The sequence below is a fragment of the Dasypus novemcinctus genome, chromosome 20 (assembly GCF_030445035.2).
Source record: "Dasypus novemcinctus isolate mDasNov1 chromosome 20, mDasNov1.1.hap2, whole genome shotgun sequence".
In the NCBI taxonomy this organism is placed as follows: Eukaryota; Metazoa; Chordata; class Mammalia; order Cingulata; family Dasypodidae; genus Dasypus; species Dasypus novemcinctus.
The window spans coordinates 15,273,494-15,292,430 of NC_080692.1; the positions used below are offsets into that span (position 1 = coordinate 15,273,494).

Below are 18,937 nucleotides of genomic sequence, written 5' to 3' on the forward strand. Positions count from 1 at the left end.
TATCTATATATACAAAAAAACTCACTTGAATTTTTTTTTTTAAAGGGGAAATATGGGGCATTGAACCCAGGACCTCATACTTGGGAAGCAGGCGCTCTACCCCTTGAGCTACATCCATCTCCTTTGCTGGGATTTTAATAAGAATTATGCTAAATCTGTGTATCCATTTGGAGAGAATTGGCATCTTTACAGTGTTGAGTCTTCTAAGGCATGATCACAGAAGCCTTTGCATTTATTTAGATCTTTGATTTCTTTCATGAGCATTCTTTATTTTTCAGTATGTAAGTCTTGTATAGGTTTTGTTAGATTTATACCTATTATTCCTTTTGTGTGTGATTGTAAATGGCATTGTATTTTTAATTTCGGTGTCCACATATTCCTTGCTAGTATATATAGAAATATAATTGCTTTTTATATGTTGATCTTGTATACTGCATCTTGTATGAGCTCACTTATTAGTTTTTTTGTTTTTTTTTTTTTAAAGATTTTATTTATTTTTATTTAATTCCCCCCCCTCCCCCGGTTGTCTGTTCTCTGTATCTATTTGCTGCATCTTGTTTCTTTGTCCGCTTCTGTTGTCGTCAGCGGCACGGGAAGTGTGGGCAGCGCCATTTCTGGGCAGGCTGCACTTTCTTTCGCGCTGGGCGGCTCGCTCCTTACGGGGCGAACTCCTTGCGCGTGGGGCTCCCCTAGATGGGGGGCACCCCTGCGTGGCAGGGCACTCCTTGTGCGCATCAGCACTGCACATGTGCCAGCTCCACACGGGTCAAGGAGGCCCGGGGTTTGAACCGCAAACCTCCCATGTGGTAGGCGGACGCCCTAACCACTGGGCCAAGTCTGTTTCCCCACTTATTAGTTTGATAGAATTTTTTTGGGGAAAAAATCCTTGGGATTTTCTACATAGACAATCATGTTACCTGTAAATAGAGACAATTATTTCTTCCTTTCAATCTCTTTGCCATTTATTTCCTTTTTTTGCCTTATTGCACTGGCTAGAACATCTAGTACTCTGTTGAAAATGAGTGGCGAGAGCAGACCCCCTTGTCTTGTTCCCAGTCAGGAAAAAGCATCCAGCTTTTCATCATTATATGATATTAACTGTAGATGCTCTTTATTAAGTTGAGCATGTTCCTCTCTCATATATTTGTTCTGATAGTTTTTAAACAGGTGTTGAATTTCATCAAATTATTTTTCTGCATCAATTAATATAATCATGTGAGTTTTCTTTGTTAGTCTGCTAATATGGTGAATTTCACTAATGAATTTTTGACTATTGACCAGTTTGCATTCCTGAACTTAGCTCCATTTGGTAATAATGTATATTTCTTTTTATATATTGCTGAATTCTACCTTTCTATTTTATTAAGGATTTGTGTCTATATTCATGAGGCATATTGAACTATACTTTACTCTTTTTGTACACTCTTTATTTGGTTTTGGTATCAGGGTAATATCTGTGCCATAAAATGAATTGGGAAGTCTTCCCCCACTTTCTATTTTTCTGGAAGAGATTGTATAGAATTGGTATTCATTGTTCCTTAAACATTTGGTAGTGTTCTCCAGTGAAAACTTCTTGGCCTGCAATTTCTTTTTTGGGAGTTTTGAAATTTTGAATTAAATTTATTTAATAGTTTTGGAGCTACTCAAATTATTTATTTTATATTGGATGAATTGTGGTGATTTGTATTTTTTGGGTAATTGGTCCATTTCATTTGAGTTCTCAACTTTCTATTTGTAGAATTTTTGTAATATTCTATTATTGTCCTTTTGATATCTGTAGTGATATCACCTATTTTGTTATTGATATTAGTAATTTCTGTCTTCTCTTTTTTTTCCTTTATAGTCTTGTTAGAGGTTAGGCAATTTTATAGATCTTTTTAAAGAACCAGCTCTTGCCTTTTCATGAAGATGGCGCGGAAAGTGAAGAAGGAAGCCCCTGCCCCTCCCAAAACCGAAGCCAGAGCAAAAGCTTTGAAAGCCAAGAAGGCAGTACTGAAGGGCATCCACAGCCACAGAATAAAGAAGATCACCACGTCACCCACTTTCCGGCGGCCTAAGACGCTGCGTCTCAGGAGACAGCCCAAATATCCTCGGAAAAGCGCCCCCAGGAGAAACAAGCTTGACCACTATGCCATCACCGAGTTCCTCCTGACCACTGAGGCAGCCATGAAGAAGACTGAAGACAACAACACACTGGTGTTCATTGTGGATGTCAAGGCCAACAAGCACCAGATCAAGCAAGCTGTGAAGAAGCTCTGTGACATCCATGTGGCCAAGGTCAACACCCTGATCAGGCCTGATGGAGAGAAGAAGGCATATGTTCGACTGGCTCCTGGCTATGATGCTTTGGATGTTGCCAACAAAATTGGGATCATCTAAACTGAGTCCAGCTGGCTAATTCTAAATATATTAAGTTTTGTGACCACAAAAAAAAAAAAAAAAAAAAAGAACCAGCTCTTTGTTTCATTGATTTTCTCTATTTTTTTTTCTGTCCTCAATTTCCTTGATTTCTGCTCTTATCTTTATTAATTCCTTACTTCTGCATGTTTTGGGATTATTTTGCTCTTCCTTTTCTAGGTTCTTCATGTGGGCGCTTAGATTATTCATTTGGTTTTTCTTCTTTTCTTTCTAACATATTCACTTACTGCTATACGTTTCTTTCAGTACTGCTTTAGTTGTATTACACAAATTTTGATGTATTTTAATTTTTGTTCAGTTCAATGTATTTTTAAAAATTTTCCTTGAGACTTCTTCTTTGATCCATGCATTGTTTAGAAGTGTGCAATTCAGTTTTCTAAGTATTTGGACATTTTCCTTTTATATTTCTCCTACTGATTTCTAGTTTGATCTGTTGTGGTTGGAGAACACACTCTGTAAGATGTCAATTCCTATAACTATATTGAAGTGTGTTTATGGCCCAAGATATAATCTATTTTGGTGTATATATCTTGAACTACAAGAAAATGCTCATGATATACTGCTAAATAAAAAATAAAAATTACAAAATATATGTACAATGTGAACCCAATTCTATTTTAAAAATATATACTATGTATATACATGAAGAAAAAAAAATCCTGGAAAGCCATACACCAAAATGTTGTTGCTCTTTACCCTCTTCCTTGTCCTCTTTTGAATTCTCTAAAGTTAAAAATTTTATTTATTTATTTATTTATTTATTTATTTATTTATTTATTTATGTTTAGTGGGGGCAGCTCAGTGGTTGAGTGCCTGCTTTGCATGTACAAGGTCCTAGGTTCAATCCCCGATACCTCTTAAAACAAAAAAAATTATTTTTATAATCAGAATTTGAAAAACAAAAAGAGATGGGGATTGTGTGTCATAAGACACAGGTTCCAACAGTGAGCTATCTTTTACTAATAATGTGACCCAGGAATGTCACTTATTCTCATTGAGCTTCATTTTTAGCATCTATAAAATGGAAATAGTAATACCCCCTTATAGAGTTGTTTTAAATAAGCTTAAGTCAACATTTATTAAAAGCATTTTGCGAATGCTAAAGCAGCAAACACATGTTGTGGTGGTGTTTTCATTGCAATGAAGAGGTTGGGCTATTTTATCTCTAAAAGCAACTATTTGCTTTTAAGTTTTTGTGATTCTTTCACTGAGGAATGAATGGAAAGACAATATAATTAAATGATGTCTCATGTATATTGGGTTATGGACAGAACTCTGCATGCATTCTTCAGGTATTTTTGGAAGCCTGGGGGTATAGTTGGAATGTAGCTAATATGGAGCTTCCTGGAAAGGTCCAATTTCATCTTTAGTGTAGAGCGCTTAGTGTGCCATGTAACTTCATTTCTGACTAGGAAGATATGGATATCATGTCAAAAAATTCACCTGAAAGGGAAAGAACAGTTCTGGGATGTCAACCATACACCTGATCAGTCACTCTTCCCCGCTCTTTTAAGGCCTGTATTTATTGCCCAAAGCAGGTGACTGTAATCTCAATTCCTAAGAACCAGGATGTCTGTTGGTTTTATAACCCCATAACCCCAATTTTCCAATGGGCCAGCAGGGAGTGTCAGGGAAGGATGGGTAGGCTTAGTGGCAAGGGGCTCCCTCCTGTAATACTTAATTTTAGGGGCCTTTTCCTTGCCTTCCCTTGGCTCCCAATCCACTGCTGAGGTGGCTCCAGGTGGACAGCTGCAGCATCTTTCATCTTCTCATCAGTTTCCTCCAGCCTTCCCTAAGTGTTTCCCCCCCTTCTTGGTTAACACCCAGTCTCCTGATTTTAGAGTACCCTTCTTTCCACTTTCGTGGTGTTGTTCTTTAAATACACCTTCTTCCTCTGAAGATGGTGTCTATTTGACCACAAGAAGCATGGTCCAAACTTTTCTGAGGGTAATTTCAAGGCTCCTATGATCTGTCCAGTGAATGAACTCTTAGTCATGCTTCAAGACCCAACGCAATACCACCTCCCCCACAGTTCCTCATTTGTTCAACATTTGGCACTCATTGTCAAGGAAGCACCCTATGCCAACCAGCAGCTCCCCTTCTGTGATCTTAGAGTGGTTGGAACATATCTATACAGTGTATCGTTTTAAAAGAAATATGTCCTTCACCACCCAAGATTGTGAGCTCCTTAGATTCAAGAACTTGTCTCATTTATTTTTCTATCTTCCCTCATCTGTTTCAGGACCATTGCCTTGCACAACTTCAGGGAGATCAATTGACACCGGATACAGTGTAAAAGGTGCTCTTGGAATTGGACAGGACAGTGGCCCTGCTCCTATCCCACTTCTTGACATATCATGGGAACTTAAATGTTCTTAAAGACTGAACAGACAATCAGTGGTAGGGTTGGGAGTTAAGGCCATAACTTTAAATTCTTGGCCCTTGAACTAGCTTGTGCCCAAGAGAGGTCTTGCTTTTCACCCCAGAGAGGTCCATCTTCCATGGTCCTCCTTGTTCTGTGTTCTGTGGCATCAGTTAAGTTCAAATCAATTTGCTCCATCTCTCATTTGAAAGGCAGCTAACAGGGCACTGGGCTGTGCCATGTGACTGAAACAAAAACTAAAGCAATGGGCTCTCTTTCCCAAGTTTATGACCTGGTACTGAGGTGATAGGAACATCTTTACACATATCGATGTAGCTGTTGTTGTCTTTGAAATCACGAGTTCTATGATAGTGATGAGACCAGTGAAACTATGCTTGATTCTTCTCAAGGGCAGGTCAGACTTCTTACTCTCTAGGGTCCTGCCCTCTCAGGTAGGATGAATGACTCATCCTGGTTTTTCTGGAAGTGTCTGATTTTAAAGCTCAAGCTCCCATGTCCTGGGAACCTGCTTGGTCCCAAGTAAATCATAACGGTTGGTCACCCTTCTCTCAGGTACCCTTCTTCAGTGATGGTGGAAGGACCTGCTACCACTCCTCTTTAATGCAGTCCACACACACATTGCTGTTGGGGTCTCATCCCCAGCACACGAGCTCCTTTTCACAGTCTCTGTGCACTTCATGGCTCAGCAGTGAAGCCAAGAGAACAGGAGGCATCACTAGGCTCCGTTTGTGAGTCCACACAAGCTTGGGACATTCCTCACCGGGTACCCAAGGGAGACAGAGGCCGTGCATGTGCTTGGCACTAAGGAAGAGAAAGAGTTCACATTTGAGTCTTGGTTGAATAGAAGGGCTAAACTTTTTCAGGTAGTGAGACTGTGAGAGCTGTAAGGTGCATTCAGATTTAAAGTGCTTTCCCATCACTCTAATGGGGTGCAGTGCTCCCAGACCTTCCTTGGCATTGAGGCACTGTTTGCTCTTCTAAGTGTGGGCACCTTCTGTTTCTCTTCCTAGACACTTCTCCTGTCAGTGGAGTAAGGCGAGCCATGGGGTTAGTTTAGGCACTTATTCTTTCATTTGTTATTTACCAAATACCGTTAGGGCTCATAGGATGGCACATAGTGTTCTGTCAGTGCATTCAGATTTCCATATAACCGTAATATGGAAATTCATATTACCTAACTCTCCTGAAAAATAAAATCTCCACCCAACCAATACACACTTGGATGTTTCAATATAATTGTTATTAATCTAGAATTTGTTGATGATACTGCCCAAGCATGGCTGTCCATGCGTTTGCATACAATGGGCATCTTCTCCCAGAGGAGAGTCTGCCATTAATGAATGATGTCATTTGACTTTTCTTTATTCTTCCTATTTGCACACTGAGAACTGCTTCATCAGCGAGTGTATCGTAAGAAGTAAGATAATCAGTGGGCTTATGCCAGGAAAAGACAGAGGAGGTGAAACCATTCAGGAGTGATGAATGGTCACTGTCTAAAGTGTCCTAGTATTCTGGAACAGTGGTTCCCCAACTCTTAAGCTTGAGAACTCGGCTTCTCTCCATTTAACTTTCAGATTCTTCCAGAGTAATATTTTAACAAAAACCCTCTCTTAACTCTATCTCCCCCTCAAGCTACTGCCCCATTTCCCTGTTCCCTTTATAGAAAACCCACTTGAAAGGGATGCCAGTATTCATTGCTTCCAATTTCTTTCATTATTTATTATGTTCAGTGATTATATTTTTCATTTTAGGTATGTCATTTATTCTAATATTCTCCACTTTGTCATTTAATTTCTTGACTATATTAATCATAGTTTATTTATTTTTAAAGATTTATTTTTTATTTATTTCTCTCCTTTTCCTCCCCCCTCCCCCGCCCCGTTGTCTGCTCTCTGTGTCCATTTGCTGTGCGTTCTTCTGTGTCTGCTTGCGTTCTTGTCAGTGGCACCAGGAATCTTGTGTCTCTTTTTGTTGCATCGTCTTGCTGTGTCAGCTCTCTGTGTGGACAGGCTGCGCTTTTTTCATGCAGGGTGGCTCTCCTTGCGGGGCGCACTCTTTGCGCGTGGGGCTCCCCTACGTGGGGGACACCCCTGTTTGGCATGGCACTCCTTGTGCGTGCACGTGGGCCGGCTCATCACATGGGTCAGGAGGCCCTGAGTTTGAACACTGGACCTCCCATGTAATAGGCAGAAACTCTTATCAGTTGAGCGAAATCTGTTTCCCAATCATCATAGTTACTTTAAGGTCTGTGTCTGAAAACAGTAATTCTCCACAGACTTCGGGTCTGTTTTTGATGTCTGTTTTCCTCTTAGTTTGCAGCTCAACCTCCATCCCTCCTTTTTATTTAATGTCATGCTAGATATATCATTCAGGGACCGTTCAGGAGACACAGTGGTTAATTGAGCAGAGAATTTAATTTAAAGAATCTTTTAAGTAGGTATATATTTATTAGCTGGGTGATAGAAAGGGTAAAAAGAGATCTTTATGTTATCATGAAGTGGCAACTACAGGAAATAGAAACTTGGAGGAGGGACCCCACAGAGTTGCAGGTCAGACCTCTGAGAAGCAGGTGCTGCTCCGCTGGTTCTGGAGTGTGTGTGTGTGGGTGTCTTGCTTTTCTGGTTGCTCTAATTGGTAGGGTTGGACTGAAACAAGCTACTCAGCGGTTTCCTTCAACCCACTCCAATCAGACAACCAATCAAGTGGCTTCTCTTGCCCTGTGTTAGTTACCTATTACTTTGTGACAAATCACCCCCAAACTTCGCAACTTAAAACAATGAACATTTATTACATTACAGTTTCTGTGGGTTAGAAGTCTGGGAGAGGCTTAGCCTGGTGGAACTAGCTCAGGTTCTCTCATGAGTTGCAATCCAGGTGCTGGCCGGGTCTGAAGTCACCTGAAGGCTGGAGGAACCACTTCCGAGCTCCCTCCCGTGATTGGTGGGAGACCTTGGTTACTTGCTGGCGGTTTTAGTCAGAAACCTCAGCTCCTCACCTCAAGAGCCTCTTTATAGGCTGCCTAGACGCCTCTTCAACAGGGCAAGATCAGAGAGAGAAAGAGAGAGAGAGCTCGATAGATCTCAATGTAAGCCATGGTCTTTTGTAACCTAATCTCAAAGTGATTTACCATCACTTCTGCCATATTCTATTGGTCACACAGGCCAACACTGGTCAAAGTGTGAGGAAGCTATAAAAGGGTGTGAATACCAGGAAATAGTGATCTTTAGGGCCCATTTCGGAGGCTGCCTACTACAGATTTTAGCCCGTCCTACTTCATTAAAACTGTCACATTCTTACTTGCCTGGCAGGGGAGATACCATGATCACAAAGGTGGTTTTCCCAGGGTGAGGCTCATCCATCGCCCTCCAGATGTGCTGACCCCTGCGATTTCCCCAAAGGCGGGAAACTCCACTGCATAATCTGGAAGTGGAGGACTGCGTTTGTGCTCTCCCCCAAAACAAAACTAAACCAACCAAACAAAAAAAACCTCATCTTCATCAATAACATTCATGCCACAAAATCTGGTGGCTAATTCTGAGTCCACACAAGGGGCTAACTCCCTTCTTAAAACACTCCCTTCACTTTGTTTCCAGTACTCTCCCAGTATACGCCCTCCTTCATTTTATCACCTTACACATATTTACTTGTTATGCTAATTTTCTCAATAAAAACCTAAGGTCAATGAGGACAGGACTTTTTTTCCTATTCTGTTCACTCTTATATTCCCAGTACTTAGAACAGTGCCTGGTAAATGAATCCCTCCAGGGAAATAAAACATTTCTTCTCTACTTGTTTAAAACCAATATTGAAAATGAGTAGCGGAGTCTTCTAGACAATGTGAATTTTACCTAAAATTCCCCCTGGGCCATATGTGGACCTTTCTGGGGGTAGATCTCTAAGTTCAGGATGAAGTTTGCTCCCACCCTCCCTGGAAAAGAGAAACGTTGCGGGATGAGTCCTCATTCTGTACAGTGTGGCTTCTGTAGACATTAATATCATGGTGAGTGAACGCGACTCTTTCCCATCAGTCAGAAGAGGGGTTTTTCCAGCCTCCTGGGACTGGGACTGCCAGAGCTTTTAGGTCAAAAAAACCTAAGGAAACCACATGTCATGAAGCGGCTTCCCCTCCTCTTCAGCATACTGACGCGGGCGAGGTCTGCGTGGTCCCTGAGCCTCGGGGCTTTTGGCTCTCTAATATCTTAAGCAGCTGAGCTCGTCGCCGGCATTTAAAGCTCTCAGTAAGCATTCCGTGCGGTTCCTCTTAAAGAATGCCCCTCCTCTCCTCTGCTAACTTCCAGCCCACTAGTCCTTCAGAGGCCAGGTTAGTCCTCCTTCCTCATGATGTCGTCCTTGATTCCTCAGGCTTGCCCGAGGGCTTTCTTCTCTGACTTGGCTCATTTATGGTCAGTCTCATACATTTCGTTACCTAAGTGTCCTCTGGTTGCTTCGAGCTGGTCGTTTTGTGTTCACAGACCCTGGAGATTAAGTTTGAGAACAAGGACTCTGTTTTGTTCTTCATAGCTCCTAGAGGGTGTTGGGGTAGAACTTGTCCATGGAGGGGTAGACCTATAGGGTATAGGTCTCTCTGGAAAGTCAGACAAAACAGAATGACTTAGAGAAAAATAAGGAGTTAAGAGGGACCTCCAAACAGCTGACATGTGCTTCTCTTCTTGGCTTGCTGCCCTGTGTCTGTGATGTGGAAAGTCCTAAGGAGCCTTTCCCTCTTGGGCAGTGCCTGTGAAAACAAAAGTGAGAGGCTCTTGGACAAGCTCCTACTGTTCCTGGCTTTGTTCCCTTCTCTGCAGCTTGCAGGGAAAAGCCTCCTCCAAAGCTGTAGGACCTCAGGAAGGGAAAACAGTTTGCAAAAAGGCTATGTCCCAAGATTAAATTTTTGAACAATTAGTGAATGAATAGGGAAAAAAAAGTTAGGATAGAGCAGAGGTTGGTTGTATTTGGAAAGAAGTAGGTGGGTACCAGGAAAAGATGGCAGAGAGGGTCAAGGGAAAAGAAACAGAAGACACAAGGGCAGTGTTACAGAAAGTTTACAGTCAAAATGTAAGGAGAGGGGACAGATGTGGCTCAAGCCTTTGGGTGCTCACCTCCCACATGGGAGGTTCTGGGTTCAGTTCCTGGTCCCTCCTAAAGAAGATGAGCAGGCACAATGAGCAGACACAGTGAGCAGACACAGCAAGCAGACAACGAGCACAGACAACGAGTGCAAACAGCAAGTGGAAACAATGAGCAGACAGATGAGGGAGCCATCTCTGGGGGGTGAGGAATGTAAGAAGAAAAAGGAGACAGAGAAGGGCAGAGATAGAGAGAAAGAAAAAGGGAGAGACCTAGAAATAGAAAGATGACTATGAAAGAGAGAACAACAAAGGAGGCAGAGGAAAGAGGAAAGAAGAGGATAAGAGGAGGGGAGAGGAGGGAGGAGAAGGAGAGACAGGAGAAATGAGAGAAAGAGCAATACAGGTCAAAAAAAATGAAGGAGGAAAAGTAAACAGAAGATTTACAAACAGAATTGAAGAGAGTGAGAGAGTTAAAAATTGAGAGAAAATGGACAACATGAAAAGTCCAGCAGAGAAAAAAACCTACAAGTAGGGAAAACAGGGAAGGACCATGGAGAGGAAGAAAGACGTTCAGAGCTAAAAACAAAGGAAAGGATTTCGCATCACGACACCTTTTCCTGGCATTTATGGAAAGTCTGCTTTATGATTCCTGAACCTAGACCTGAGGTCACCTCTACGGCCTAGAATCTAAGCAATTGGGATGACTTTGTTCTGTACCCCACACTGAAAAATGAGAGACCCAAAAGTGTTAGATGTCCACAACATTTATGTATGTATTTATCAGGCTGAAAACTAAGCTCAAGATTCTACCGCAGGGTTCTCTCTTGTGGGACCCCCTTCCAACATCCTGAGGGTGGTCCTACCAATGTGATCACATGGTCACCTATTTCTGTAAGATTTGCAAAAGTAAGCAGGTTTAACTGCAATCCGTTAAGACTGCTGATCCTTTCCATGCTAACATATACAATTTGCAGCCAGTTCATATACAGTTGAATTATTACCAGCTGTCCTGGTAGAGGAATGGTTTCAGGGACACTTCCACCACCCCCTGGCATTCTGGCCTGAAGGTCCAGGACCTCTGGTCTTACTGCCATATGACTGTCCATGGTGCTGGACCCCAGGAGGATGGGGGCAAGGGAAGAGAAATGAGGTTTGAAATTTATAGAGCCGGAAGCTGGACTGTGGAAAATTTTTGCAATCGTCAGATACAAAATAGTAAGTGGAAACTTTTGTTCTCATCAAGACTTAATCAAAACTCCAGTTCTTGCCTATCTGGAATATAAGCATGCAGCTTCTACATAATCACAAATGCAATTATACTTCTTTTTTGTGCTCTTTTGGATCGCCCGACCAGCACTGGAAATGTTTTAGTTCCAAGATGTCTGTGGCACAACTATTTGTGCTGCTGGACTAAACATTACTGACCCCAAAGCAGGAACCACTCCATCCTCTGTACACAGGGTAATACCTGGCACATAGCAGACATTTGGCAAATAATGTAAGCCGTAGAAAGGAAGAAATGAAAGAAATAAACATTGAAATAAATATCTAATTGCCCATCCTCCAAACACCATCTGTAGAGCTTTGCCTTTACTCTTGCAAAAGAAGCTCTAACAATAGAGATGAAACCACGGGAGATCACTATCAATCACCTCTAAGGGACCTGCCCTTTCTTCTGTCCATCTAGCCTCCTTCCCAGCAGGCATAGGAAGGGTTAAAAATGAAACCTTAGAAGGGACCAGCTTCCAGTGTCAAATTTCATTTGCTGAGTTATGTTCTTAGTTCTAGGTAAAAGAAATCTCTTTTGAGCCTTTTGTTCCCCTTTCTGGTATGTGTGTGTTTTCTGATGTCCCTGCAGTTTCTTTTAATCCAATAGCTTGGCTGTTGCAAAATCTCTTTGCATGTCTTTGTTCCTTTTTAGTGGAAACTACTTTTTGATGCTAGAACTGAAGTTTCCTCACAGGTTTTGGGTTACAAATAGTCTTACTCCATCTTCTAAGGGGCTCCTTTGGGAATCCCATTTTATTTTTATAAGTTGTGATTGCAGAATCTAGGACTTGCATTAAGAACAAGAAGATCTGGATTCAAGGACTGAAAAGGTCCTTTTAAAATTAAGTGGGGCAGTTTTAGCTGGTATTTTTATTTGGATAGCCTGGTTTCTGGAAATGCAGCTGGTATCCCTTGGGATACTCTAAAAAAGCTTTAATGCATAACTGTAGGCATTTATTTATTTGTCAAAAGTCTTGGTAGTGAGAACGTCACACAAAGCACTGAGATAGGAACTTCGCGAAACACAAAAATGCTCTTTACCCACTTCTGGCAGTTCCCTCACACAGGTTAAATTTTCTCTAGTTTGGTCTGCCTCATAGACATCTCAGAATCTGAGGTTTTGTGAAATTCTTCTTTGTGTCTAATAAAAATCTCCTCTGTTGACGTTTAAGACCATTGTTTGTGGTTTGGTTCTTACTGGAAAAGAACAACTCTTTACCATCTTCTGCTTAATCTCCCTTTCTGAAGTGAATCACTGTGAAGTATTTTCTTCTTTAACAAATGCCCTCCCCCCTCTTTTTTTTTTTTGGTCCTTGTGGTGGTGGGAGAGGGGGGTTATGGGGTAAGTATTCACAATCTCAGCCAGGCTCATTTCACATTCTGGGTTGTTAGGACCACTTTTCCAACTGTGTCTGATTTCTTGATTGGGATAGACCAGGAAAAAGTTTTAGGGCTTCCAGCCTTGTGTAGACAGGGAGAAACTGAGAACCAGGAGAGCTCCTCCTAGGCTGGCCTCTGTCATTCCGGTGGTGGGGAAGTCAAGCATCATTTGGTACCTAGGCTTCTTTCAAGTCCAGAGGGGACTGGGATCATCAGAGTAGTCATCTTCCCCCTTCCAGGCTGTAACCTGACAACGTCAGCAATGCTTCCTGGAGAAAGAAGGTAACAAAAGAAAAAGCCAAAGTTGTATCAACAGGATGGGTGGAAATAAACGCCAGCCTATCAGCAAAGAGTCTTCTTTAATCTTCAGCATGGTTGGAGGAAGACGTCTTATTCATCTTTGTGTTTCCCCAGAATCTAGCATTGGACCTGGCACGCGTGGGTGCACACACACACACATACACACACTTTTTGTTGAAGGAAAGGCACAGAGATTGAGCAAAAATCTGCATTTGCCCTCTAGAACTTCAAAGCTAAATTAAGCTCTATTCTTAGAAGTGCTGTATGCAGAACAGGGAGATTATCAATCCACTGCCTGTTGCCGTTGGTCACATCTCATTAAAGTCCAGAGACACATCACTAAGAGGGGATTTGAAAAGCTGGATGTGTCCAGAGATGAGCTGTTACTAGCCTTAAAGAGCCTGGAAGTATGTATAAGAAACTCTTGAGGGAATTGGTGCTAATAGCCTGGGATGGGGCATGATAGTGTCTTCAACTACTTGAAGTACTGATACATGGCAAAGCAAATCATCTTATTTGTGGTTGTTCTAGAACCTATCTAGGATCTAGATAAAAGGGAGAAAGGGGCCAATGGGCAAAGTTCCCTGAAGACACATTTCCGACCCACCTAAGGAAAAATTTTCTAAGGACGAGAACTATCCAACAATTAGATCATTGACTTTACAACTCCCTAAAATGGATACAGTCAGGGAGATGCTAATTGTCATCTCTAGGACTTTGTCATTTACCCTTTCATCCTGGATGGGAAATTAGGCCGGATAACCTCTAAGATGTTATACCAATAAAAAATTCTACAAGTCTAAATTTTCATCTCAACCTGATTATTATCTTAGACTCTGGTAATAATGCCACTTTGCATTCATTTGTAGGGATGAAGAGAATGCGTACCCAGCTTTCAAAGCACTATGGATTGTTATGCCAACTCAAATGATGTTTATTTCTTTGGAAGAGCTGAACTTGGAGGAGATCAAGGTATTTTCTCAAGGTTGTTAAGCTGGTCTTCGGGAGGATTAGGCTTTACATACCAATTGCAGGTCTAGAGACTATGCAGAGGAGTAAGAATTTCTCAAAAGATTTCCCCCCACTTCTCCTTTCTTTATCCTGGGCTATTTTCCAGATTATAGAGCATATGACTCTTTGCATTACTCATATTGTATGGAATCAAAGCTAGACTAGAAGAAAACCGGTTCTGATGAAGTCTCCAGCAATCCCTCCAGGACTCAGAGTAATGGAAAAGCGACTTCAAATGCAGTCAATCATCAGATTTCACAGATTCTGTATTTGTGAATTCACCTACTTGCCCAAATCAATACTTGTGGCACTTTCATGTCATTCATGGACATGTGCAGAGCAGTGAGAAATTTGAATCTCCCCATGCACATGTACCCAGCTGAGATCAAGCAAGGCAATGCTCTGCTTTCTTGTTTCTGCTCTTATACTGAAAGTGTGCTTTTTGCAATATGTTTAATGCCAGTATTTTTTGTTCATTTTTGTGTTTTTTATTGCTTTCAATTGTTTAAAATAGCCCCAAGTGTAGTGCCGAAGTACTGTCTAGTGTTCCTAAGCACAAGAGGGCAGTTAGGTGCCTTACAAAGAAATTATGTGTTAGATACACTTCATTCAGACCTGAGTTCTAGAGCTGTTGGCCAAGATTTCAATGTTAATGAATCAACAGAAATGCTCATAAAATAAGGCTATGTTATAATTGGCTGACAAAAATGTTGCAACCACAGGCTTGTAGAAACCTAACCTTGTATTTCTCCTAGGAGCAATGGTTCAGTACACACTAATTCGGTGTTCATGGTGACTTTATAGAACATGTTTACAGTGAATGGCATGGATCAACTGTACCTTCAACCCCCCTTATAGAGGACATGTGCCTTGCCCATCATTGGAACCTCCACGACGTGAGGTTGGGTTGGATGCAAAGTTCCCTTTCCACTACAGAAGCTGAGTAGTCCACACACTGCCCTAGCTCCTCTGTAACAACACCAAGGACTGAATTGGGCTCTACTGTCACAGAGATGCAATGGCCACGCAGAATTGTTTCCTGGTGAAGGTAGCAGCCTCCAGGCCCTTTGGGAAAGCAAAAGTTTCAGCACCTGCATTGGCCTCCAGTGCCAGGGCTGAGGTGGCAGTGAGATGAGGTAACTCTGCAGGGTTCAATGCAGGGACAATGGTCTGACAGCTCTCTCCACAGCCACCCAGACCATGGCTTAGTGGATCTCTTGCTGATTTTCTCAGCACTGTTCAATTTCTTTTTTTTTTTTTCCTCTAGGTCCTATCTGCCTAAACAAATTCTGCTTAGCAGCTGTTTCCTACTTCCAGGTCTTTCCTATCTGACCTCTCTCACCTAAGGTGCTCTTTGCAGGTCTGGTATATCACTCACCACTGCTGATAGATCAGACTACTTTCAATCCGTACTTGCTCTTAGAAACTTCTCTTTGGTCCAGGGGAAAGGATGTGGATATAGATTCTAACTCCAATTTACCAGAATGTATGACCTTGGGAATGTAATTTAACCTCTCGAAGCCCCAATCTTTTCTCCTTTAAATTGGGCTAATAAAAGAAGCTACTGCACTCAATTGTTTGGAGGTGCCAATGGGTGAATGTAATGCATGGTAAACATGTTACCTGGTCTCAGCACATATGAGTTTACATTCAGCGAGAGCTGTGCTTCTATCATTGGAGTCCTCCAAACCAGCGCCTTTGGGATATGCAATGAATGGGCTTTGAGGTGAGACTAGCTCAGTTGGTGACAAAGGGAGATCTTTACCTGAGGCTGGCGGGGTCACGTGTGATCAGTTTCCAGGGATGTCATTCCGTTGATGCTCCAGAGGGCCACCCAAGATGCCCTGGGCCCTCCTAATATTTAGCTTTCAGATGTTTCCTCTCCTTCTGCCCAAGAGCCTGACTCCTCTTCCCTCCCCGGTGATTCTGAAGCACACTGGGAAGAAATGAAGGACCTGGAGAAAGTGTTAGAGTGAGTGAGAATGAGTCCTTCCTGGACTGGTGCCGTACAAGGGAGGGAAACACTGCCGTCCTTCCCAGTTCTAGATCAAGTTCATCTCCTCTGCACACCCCTGACCACTCTCACCCCATTCCACCCAGCACCCAGCACCTTGCCTTGTGCATAACAGGAGGGGCTCAGTGAAGGGTTTTGACCACTGCTCCAGGCCCCGTTCCCCATCTCCTCTGGCCCACCCCAGGCTTCTTACAACCTGGTTCCTATAGAAAAGAACCTCAGAAAAACAATATGAGGAGGTTGGCAGGTGGGTTGGGCCCAGAGATCTCTTTTGTGTGTGTGTGGGAGAAACTCCTATTTGTCATCGTTTCCATCACCATCTGCAGTATCTACCCTCGATGTGAGTTTTAATTTTAAATTTTCTCCAGGGAGAACAGGGGGATCATTTTTTAGCTGGCTGGTTTGGGGAGCCTTTGAATGGGCCCATGGAATCTGTGAAGATAAACAGAAGCCAGTGGGGCTGGGCTGGGTTTGATTTAAAATTGGAAACACAGGAGTCAGAGGAGCGGCTTTTTATAGATCTGTAAGGCCCTGGAGCCCTGCACGCTGATTTATGAGGAAGTTTGGTGAAAGCACATGAAAGCTGAGGTGATATTTATAAATTCCTTCTCCCAAGGCTGGATGGAATGTTCTTCTGAGCTGCAGTCGAATACCACCTTTTTTGGGGGCATGAGGGGAGGTTGTTTAAATCCAATTATTCAGTGACTGAAAGGCCAAAGAAATGTTAGGCAGAAGCTACCGCCTCCAAGCCCCTGTCAGGGAGGGACAGGAGGAGAGGAGAAAGCGTTTCTCTGCAGGCCTGGAGTCCTCCCTCACCTTCTCCTGCTCTTCCTTCAGATCAACGCAGATTTGGTGCCTGCTGACCGCTCTATCTGCCTTGGTGTCTGAGAGCAGGGCACGCTCCGTAGAGGCACGGGCCAGCGTGTGGAGGGCCGAGAGGAAAAGAAGGAAAAACGGAGGGAGAGGAGGCTGAAGGCATTCGTGGTTGTGCCCGAGGCGGCCCTGAATCCTGAGGCTATTTTGTAATAGGACGCACTGCCCGGGGAAACTCAAAGCAGCCGGTGCATGGTGCACAGCTGTGGCTCGGTGGAGGCAGTGGCGAGCCTGTGCTGCAGCCACTCGCACCCCCAGGGAGCCTCGCACCCGTGGCCCAGGCGGATCTCGGCTCCCTTGGGTGGACACGCCTCCACAGAGGTTGGAGAATGAGAGAGCGCCACCCCACTCTAGGGGGAGAGGACCTGGCCATGTGCCTCAGCGGGACACACTCACTGTGGCCGGGGCTGAGAACCTTCTTGCTTAAACGAGAAAGGATGGAAGAAATTAAAAAAAAAAAATTGTATTCAGGAATGTTAAGCCAAAGGGAGGGAAGAGGCGTGTTCGGCTTTTCCGTGAGGCCCTTGCATCCTCCCATCTCCCATCTGTGTTAAAAAGAGAATCCTCTATTCCACGCGTCTGCTTCTGAGGCTTCCAGAAGTGTCGTCCTCCCTGCCTGTTGTGGGCATAAGGCCGGAACAGACCAGGTGACGGTTTGAAGGGCCATGTTGTATCTGGGGTGGTGGGGAAGGTGGCCCATCGGCCCAGCCTGCCCTGACGCCCCTCCCACAGCCCTGATTTCTGGGGCTATCACCTGGCACCCTAAGGGAGGACCAGGGGATTGTCAGCTTCAAGCTGAGAGCCAAGTGGGCGAGGCCATTCCACAGCACCTCTGATGTCCCTGCTCTGGCACAAAGACTGTCTCCATGAAAGACTCCTAAAGCCTTTTAAACCTCAGCAATGGGTGGCTCCAGGAGAATGCACGGGATTATAAAAAGAAGACCTGCTTCGGCTACATTGCCAGGGGCTTGGGTGGAAAATACATAAAGAAACCTTCGTCCCCTTCCCGCTGAAGCATGAGCAGCTCGTAAGGGCCCGGATATTTGGGAAAGCCTCATTAATGAAAAGGGGATTCACTGTCAAATCTCCAGCCAGGAAAGAAGATCCTCGAAGCCACCCCTTTCCCTGACCCCCATTTCTTTCCTTCCTGCAGCATGGAGGAAGCATCTTATAACAGATGCTGAGATCTGACGTGCATTTGGCCCCGGAGGGGATGTCGCTGTTTCTTTTGGCAGGTGGGACGATACCTCACGTCTGAAACTCTGCAGTGTCTGGTTTGGCTCCTCTGCTCGCAGGCATCCCGGGGGAGCTGCTGCTAATGACGTCTGGACACTTTCCCAGATGAGGCTCATCCTCAGATGTCCAACCTGTCCTGGCTGTTGAGGCTGCAGAAGAATTAGGTCAAATGGGCCCAGTGTAAAAGGCCTTGCTATCTGAGCACAGAAGTCCCCTCTTCTACCACCGGGCAGGAGGCTGTTCAATCACACCTGCTTTGGGGCCAGTTCTCACCTGAGTTCTTGCCATTGGGTGTCCCTTCGAAAATCAAGTTTCAAGATGGCCCACGAGAGGCTGTTTCCTGCGAGAGGCCTGTGTTCTGCGAGTCTTTTCCCTGGGGTTATTTACAGGGGTGGGAATATATTTCTAAGCCTCGTGAAGTGTCAGAGCTGGAAGGGACCCTTAAAAAAAGAGGAGCTGGGAGTAAAAGGAGCTGTCATTAATGTAGCACCTCCTGCATGCCAGGTGTGTTAAAAATATTGACTCTAACTCTTGCAAATGCTTGAGAGAGGTACTATTTGTCCTCATCAGGGCACAGTGGAGGCCAAGGGGAGCTGGGGAGAAGATATAGCTCAGTGGTCAAGAGTATGGACTTGCATGCTAACCCCAGCTCTGCCACTTACCAGCTGTTGTGACATTGTGCTTATTTCTCTGTGTCTTAGTCTCAGGGGACCTAATAATAGTAGCCAACCATGGGGCAGTGCTGAGTTCATACGCAGGCAAGCAGCTTAGAGCTGTGGCTAGCCCACGGGAAGGACTGCGTAAATGTCGCGGAGAGGTTAAGTGATTCCAGCACAGTTGTGGCCAGGATTGGAATCCCAGCCTGCCCAGCTTGGGAGCCCATGTTCTTTGTTTCACATGTGAGGAAACACGGGTTGGGTGAGGGTGGTGGTTATGGAGTGCAAGGAGAAAGGATCTGTGCAAAATCAGCCTGGGGATCGTGTC

General features: G+C 43.8%; 1 protein-coding gene and 1 non-coding gene across 2 annotated transcripts; both read left to right on the top strand.

Annotated features, from left to right (window-relative positions):
- Nucleotides 1-1,887: 1,887 nt before the first annotated feature.
- LOC101437857 (large ribosomal subunit protein uL23-like) lies at nucleotides 1,888-2,446 on the top strand. Its single transcript, XM_058282463.2, has one exon. The coding sequence runs from the start codon at nucleotides 1,903-1,905 to the stop codon at nucleotides 2,377-2,379; it is 477 nt and encodes a 158-aa protein (XP_058138446.1). The 5' UTR covers nucleotides 1,888-1,902; the 3' UTR covers nucleotides 2,380-2,446.
- A 5,648-nt stretch (nucleotides 2,447-8,094) lies between these two features.
- On the top strand, nucleotides 8,095-8,256 carry LOC111760215 (U1 spliceosomal RNA). Its single transcript, XR_002793972.2, has one exon. It is a non-coding gene; the product is annotated as a U1 spliceosomal RNA (small nuclear RNA).
- Nucleotides 8,257-18,937: the final 10,681 nt, after the last annotated feature.